The sequence below is a fragment of the Pygocentrus nattereri genome, chromosome 1, assembly GCF_015220715.1.
Source record: "Pygocentrus nattereri isolate fPygNat1 chromosome 1, fPygNat1.pri, whole genome shotgun sequence".
Lineage (NCBI taxonomy): Eukaryota > Metazoa > Chordata > Actinopteri > Characiformes > Serrasalmidae > Pygocentrus > Pygocentrus nattereri.
In genome coordinates, this window is record NC_051211.1 from 19,073,134 (window position 1) to 19,080,528 (window position 7,395).

At 39.2% G+C, this 7,395-nt stretch overlaps 1 protein-coding gene across 1 annotated transcript in view; it reads right to left on the reverse strand.

The window, feature by feature from the left end:
* Positions 1-6,891, reverse strand: part of LOC108438287 (GTPase IMAP family member 8-like) — a 7,964-nt gene extending 1,073 nt beyond the window's left edge. The window contains exons 1-4 of the mRNA XM_017716016.1: positions 6,858-6,891; positions 4,307-4,354; positions 2,139-2,777; positions 1-242 (exon numbers count right to left, since the gene is read on the reverse strand). The exon at positions 1-242 is cut by the window's left edge and continues 1,073 nt beyond it. Of these exons, the coding sequence (XP_017571505.1) occupies positions 1-242; positions 2,139-2,777; positions 4,307-4,354; positions 6,858-6,873 (945 nt within the window). The 5' untranslated portion in view covers positions 6,874-6,891. The remainder of the gene's footprint in view (positions 243-2,138; positions 2,778-4,306; positions 4,355-6,857) is intronic.
* Between the last annotated feature and the right edge of the window lie 504 nt (positions 6,892-7,395).

Genomic DNA, 7,395 nt, shown 5'->3' on the forward strand with positions numbered 1-7,395 from the left:
GATTTCCTTCCTGACCTGTATCTCAGGAATATTTGTGTCACAAAGTCCTGGAGTGTCAATCACAGTGATCCATCTCTGTCCAATTTCAGCTGATTCTTTCTGACATATACTGGTAACTGATAGAGAAGACAGTAGCTCCCTGAAAACTTCTTTATCCAAGATGGTATTCCCTGAAGCGCTCTTCCCAACTCCAGTTTTCCCCAGCAGCACAATTCTTAGATCTCCTCTACCTGGAGCAGTTTCTACAAAAAACAAACAAACAAAAAAACTAAGAAAATTATGTAAGGAAAGGTGCTGTTGTAACAGGGCCTTTTACAATAGGAGCAGTAGTAATGTGGCTGCAAACAGCAGCGTGTGCAGCTAGCAAAGATAGCTTTGCCTTAACAGTGCTAAATAAAGTGTAATTGGCTGCCTGGAGTGGATTTTTAAACAAAGAATGTGTCTGTAGTTTGGCAATACAGCACTGAGGATCCATGTTAGCATCTTTCTGGTGATTTTTATATCCAAATGGATTGTGGCATGTTTGGCATTCAGTGATACAAGCTTGTCTTCACTGTTTAACTGTGCTAAAAATCCTTTAATATTACACCTGAAGTAAAAGTTGTTGACAGAATGATTTGAATATGCATTGTTTCCCAATTAACTCTGTGATGCCGAAAGCTTAAATTATTGGTTTAATAAATTAAAAGTTATTCAAATTCCAGTTTAATTCAAGTTCCATGTGCAGGTCCAAGAGTTGGTTCCTCTCAATGGGAAATACATTTGACTAAATTCATCATCATGAGTACATCTCATCAGTGAAGTATTTAAAGGAATGGTTCAGGAAAAAAATAAGTTTACACAATTTTCTATTCAAAATGTACTAAATCAAGACATATCACACATATCACACTACATAGCAAACTACAACATTTCTGCATTAAAAATGGCCAAATAATGCAGAAATGTTGTAGTTTGATTCATAAGACTCCTGTATTTCTCTGAGTTAACCTACTCCTAGGGGGGCAGTCATGGGCTGGAGGTTAGGGATCCAGCCTCGTGACCAGAAGGTCGCCGGTTCGCTCCCCAGAGCCGACAGCACATGACTGAGGTGTCCTTGTGCAAGACACCTAACCCCCAACTGCTCCCCGGGCGCTGCGGATTGGGCTGCCCACCGCTCCGGGCAAGTGTGCTGACTGCCCCCTAGTGTGTGTGTGCTCACTAGTGTGTATGTGGTGTTTCACTTCACGGATGGGTTAAATGCGGAGGTGAAATTTCCCCGTTGTGGGACTAATAAGGGTCACTTAATCTTAATCCTATTATGCTAATAGGTTAATAAGGGTTTAAAGTCCTCAGTAATGAATTCAACTTAAATCTTCTCATGCTCTGCTCATGTTGCTGTATAATATACTGTGATTGTTCTGCTAGCTTGCTAAAGCATTAGGAACAACTAATGTTCCCCAGGATTTGGCTCCTCTACTTTGCTCAAACCAGCCGGAAATGTGTCCAGGCAGTTTAAACTAAATACTGGGGATGTTTTTTTACTTTCTGGACCTGGATTATGCATCTTTGTAAGAACTGCAATACAAAAAGAAGTTGGCTAGCTGTGTAATTTTAACCTTAATCTGATGAAATGTCTATATCAGAAGATCTGACCTTGACATGCATGTTGTTGGCAGGGTGAGCAGAATTTGCCAAAGTTATTTTGACACCTTCTGAAATTATATTCAGACTGATATCACTGGGATGTCTGACTCGCATTAAATTAAAAGAATTTAATTGAAACATATTCATGAAAAAGTTTTGACCTCATAACTCCAGATTAAAAGAAACACAAAAATGTCTTTGCTTATTGACTTCTGAGGTGAAGAGGAAACTGTGTAAATTAGATTTTTCGCCTGACCATTCATTTAAATAAAGAGTAAAGTGTGTGGGCTTGGAACAAAAGTTTAGATTCACATCAGCCTATGTAGATAAACAGTGATGATCTCCGAGATAAAAGCTAAGTCCAGTTTTAAAATATGAACAAAATATTTTAGCAGCGGTAATGTTAACTCACATTCTTACTGTTTTTTGCTTTACACAGTAATAATGCCAAAATACACATTTTAAAAAATCACTTGCCATAGTCATATTAACATTAAAACAAATATACTTACCTTGTGCCTGAATCTTAATTTGTTTTCTGAGATAACTGATTGTATTCTTCAGCTCTTCAATCTCAGTCTTGTATCTCAGCTGTGTTTCCACTTGTGCTTCCAGATACATTGTTGTTGTGTAGAAGCTCCCATTGTTTTGTGCCACCACCCGATCAATTTGTTGTAAAAGCACTGAAATGTCACTGGTATCCAAAACACAAATCTGTTCTTTGTAGGTTTCAGTTATAAATTGACTGGCTTCACTTAACTCTACTGTCTGTTGAGACTGGGTAGTGAAATGTAATATAGTGTGTTTTTTGACTCTGGAGCCAAAGATCCTCTGGATCTTCTCCATTTCTCCTTTGTCTTCATCAGTGAGGGGACCTTCATGAACCATAAGGAGAAAAGCATGAACTCCAGGATCACAGAGGGAGACACAGCGGAGAGTCTCCTGCATCACTTCCTCCTCTGAGAGCTGAGTGTTGTAGAGAGCTGGCATCTCCACCAGAGTGACCAGACGTCCACACACTTCTCCCTCCCTCCTCACACACACTGAGCTGGACTCTGTACTGAGCTCTCTCTGACCCAGTATGAAATCTGATATGGAGGCTTTCACTGCTCCATCACTCCCACACACAACCAAGTTCAGCGTCTCAGACACTGAAAGAGAAACAGATTGGAGTTGTGTAGTTTAGAGATAGACAGGAGGAGTGTGTAAAAACTGTCTAAAATTACCAAATTTCTCTGAGACTTGTGAAGTGAAACACCACATAGACACTAGTGAATAAACACACACATGCCCGGAGTGGCGAGCAGCCCTACCCACGGCATCTTTGACAGTATAATCTCACCCATTGCGCTGTACAGTAGTGAAGTCTGGGGTCCACTCAGTCATTATGAGGACATTAGATGGGACAAGCATCCCACTGTATGGAAGCATATCATTTTCAAAATTAAAATGAAAATGTAATATGCAAAATAGCAATGTAAATTCAAGTTGGGATAGTGTAGTGGTTAACACCTCTGCCTTCTACACTGTAGACTGGGGTTCAATCCTCACCTGGGCAAACACCCTACACTATACCAATTAGAGTTCTTGGGCAAGACTCCTAACACCGCCTTAGCCTACCTATGTAAAATGACCAAATTGTAAGTCGCTCTGGATAAGAGCGTCAGCCAAATGCCATAAAAGTTAAAAAAAAAAGTTTGAATTTAAATATCCCACTCATACATGGCAGTTTTGCTGCAACTTTTATTGTATAATCACATGAAGCATAACTTTGCAGTTCTGGAAACAGACTTTAATTTGAATAAAGCTAGTTATAAAGTGTGTACATTTCTGTGTAAATGAAATGTCAATACTAGTTTACAGAACAGCAAATTAAAAATGGTAAAACCAAATTTGAAAACCAAAATTTTCATTTTGAGCTCAGCATCGAGTTTAAATTATGCATTATGTTAATTATACATAATTATGTTGAATTAAATTAGCTTTATAAATTTAAATTCAATTACAATAGAATAGAAACATAGGAATACATTTCCTTTTTTACACATTACATTTCCGTTTTAATTTAGCTTCCTTACGATGGTACCTACGCTCGTTCAAACAAGATTTTTCCATAGGAAATGAATGGAGAAATGCTGAGAAAATTCAGATCTAACTGTCACAACTGATGTCACAATAGACAACACCTTACCAATCCCCTGGGATACCATAGCAACAGCCTAGCCATACCATTATGACCAACTGGGATAACAGCAATGGCTTAGAAAACCTTAAGCAACCACCTGAGATAGCATAGCAATGACCTAGCAACATCTTAACAACCACTTTAAATACCATAGCAATCCCTTAGCAACCTTCTGGAATGCAAGAGCTTAGCAATAGGTTAAAATATTACCAAGCCAACTTAAAAAGTTTGTTCAAAAACATTTTCATTCTAGTTTAGTTTTAAACATCTGCAGGCCTCCTAGTGGCCATTCTATTGGCATGGAAACTGACTCATTGGATATTTTTATTAATTTATTTAATTATTTTACAATTGTAATTAAAAACACTAATTCATTTCTGAACAGCAGACCTCCAAAACACACTGAAATTGCATTTTTATGGCTATTTTGAAAAGGGTTCATTAACAGGATGTCCAGTCTGAAATCCAGAGAAAAATCCATGCTGTATAACTTACTAGAAAGAGGTGGGGTCAGACTCTTCTTCCTACGAGAGTGTGATGGATCTGCACCACAAACACAAAGTACATGTTCATTTTCACTTTGCTGATATTATGTATCACAACACAACATAATGTACAGCTTTTTTTCCATCAGCCTAAATACATTAGAATATACAGCAACATATAAAACAGGAAATTATTCAACATGTGCCTCAATGCAACATCTGTTAGTGACAGGCAGTACAACTGATGTATATTGCATGTGCAATTTCTGAGCAAACCAAGCTACAACAATAATACTGAGTGTATTATGGTATATTTTGCTGTTGGATGTAATTCATATGCTAAGTGTAAGTGCTGAGAGGGACAGTTCCTTGTATGTACAACATACTTTGCCCAAAAAATGTATTTACATATTATATATTCGGCTCTTTGTCGTTGTTTCTTGAAGCTGCACAACCTGTTACTGTACCTCAGCTCTTTTCACTCATTATTACCTTGCACTGAATTTCAATTTTCATTTTAAATTTTCAGTTTGTCCTCCTGACCACTTTCAACATTATTTTACATCAAGTTCACTGTTACACAAATTAAATCTGCCAGCATTTTCATTCTGTCCTTTTTCACACCAATAGTACAAAGCTGAAATATTTGATTTACCCTCAAGTCTTAAAATGTAACACGTGTGTTAGTCTCAGACTGTATAACACTTTAAAGATTTATTCTAAACCAAGTTGCATAGTTTCACATTTTTCTTATGTTTAAGCTAATTTGGTGTCTGTTAGTATCTAATATTCTGCTAAACACACTGTTTTAAGATTGATGTGGACATCCGCTGAAAAAAATGAAGAGCATACATAATTTAGACTGGAGTCTGAGGCCCATTCCCATTTCACCCCTCGCCCATACCACTTAGCCCTTAGCCCTCTGTTTTGTCCGTTCACGTCTAGGGTCCCGGGTTTTGTTGAGATAGAGGGGTAGGGCGATGTGTTAGGGCTACACGGCCCTCCAAACGGGAGGTTTTTCAGAGGCTCACTCTGAAAGAAAAACCAGCAATATGGTTGCGCAAGTGACCAAAGAACCCCACAAATGTGAGAATTTTCCCCGTTAAAAAACACGATAACTACTGTATTAGCTTAGTTTGATGTTGTTTTAATGTATTGTGGTCATTTTCGTCATAATAAGCATTAAAACATCGCTAAACGTCAAACATTGCTAATGTCTTGGTAGCTAGCTAGCTAACTTTCCCATTCCACCTTAAATAGTCCAGCAGTTCTGACGCCTGAAGCGGCAGAGCGTAACTGCTTAACCGTTTAAGGTGGAACGGGAAAAGTCGAACAAGAAGCTGGTGAACTGACTTCAGCTTCATATAATCAAAGAATTATCGGTGGGTGATCATATATAATTGTCTTATACCCCTCATCGAAAGGATAAGAAATCCGAAATGTAAAGGTTGCTGAACTTTTCCCTTCTTATCCCTGAATTCGGGCCGTGTCGCCTAACAGAGCACTGCTAGCAGCCTGTTAATGAAGTAATTTTTTATTTATTTACTTTTTTTTATTATTTGAGGGTTCTCCCATTTTTTAGGGCAAGACTTCAACTGGAGAACTTGTAGAGAGGAGAATTCCCGCTCTGCAATGTTTTCCGGTTTTCTCAAATGCTATAGAGCGTCTCGAGGGAGCCCAAAAGGAATGTGTTGATATGGAGCATCTGAGAAAAATCATAGGTTATAAACGCTTAAACACTTTTAACATAAAAGACTGCAATCCTTTCCTGAACACTGAACAGCATAAGACATTTTAACACCGCTGTTATGTTTTAAGAGCTTTTAAACTCGAGTTATAGGAGTTTAAAACGGTGCCTTACGTAGGTCCATGACGTCGGTGAGCGCGAACAGCCAATGAGCTGCTCCGCTCGCCCATCAATCATCACGCCCTAGCAGTAAAGCCCGCCTCCTGCTGCCTGAAACCCGTTTGCTGAAGAAAAAAGGAAATAAATAGGCGAGTTTGTAGTGAAACACATCCTTCTACTCTATGAAATTAAAGAAACGTTCTGGGCGAGTGATTAGGAACTATTTTAACTTTTCGTTTTCAGCCGTTGAGCTCCATTCACTCCCATTCATTGGAGACTTTCCCTCCCGCGGAATAGGAAAAGGGAGCGGCCAGGCTCCTCCGCTCTGATTTCAACCACCACCCCAAGTGGTGAGGGTGGCCCTCGAAAACAAGCGGTAGGGTAAAAAGAGGAAATGTTAAAACACACCACAGCAGCAGAGTCTAGCGCCACTTCTGCTTCACTGCCACAAAAGCTATGACTGTATTTGCAAGTTGTTGCTACTGTTTTAGTCCATAACCGTCAAACTACACATCACATTAAACCACGCTTAGTGAACTGTGTGTCGGCTTATAGATGAACGAGTAGTTTGTTTGCGCCGTCAGCAAAACCTGTCGCTCCTCCGTCACCTGTGCGTATTACTGTAACATTTCGACACATCGTTCAATTAAACGGTCGTTTTAACTGGTCTAACGGACACCTTTAGTAATGTAACCGTACAGTAATGTATCCTCACCTATGCACGACGCCATTTCGTGTTGGTAGTCGAATCAAACCGAAACTGAACCACAGGTGTCACCTGAACCCACCTGGACTAAAAGGGCGGGGTCAGCTGATGGACTCCATCACACAGACACACACATCAAATGAGATTCCTGACTGTAGCGTGTAATGCAGGTTCAGCACAGCTTCTGAGGGCTGGTGTTCACTGGCGTGTGAAGCTGAATTCGGCTTCTTATTCGAGTTTTCCGGTCCACCTTAAATGGTGCAGCAGTTCCTTTCTGGCGCATGTGTAGCTGCTGTACACAGAATGGAAGCGCGGCAATATTTAAGGTGGAACGGCAAAGTTTGCTGCAAAGCTGGAGAATAAAATCCCAATTTCTTTTCAGTTTTAATGCCAATATGAAAAAATATTAGATTTTGAGACTAAAGTCAAAAGATTTTAAGCTAGTGGTGAGGTAAGGCATTTGAGTATAAAATGTATTTTTGAGAATAAAGTAGATTTTTTTTTTAGAATAAATTAAAGTTGCAGGAATTAAGTTGCAATTTCAATG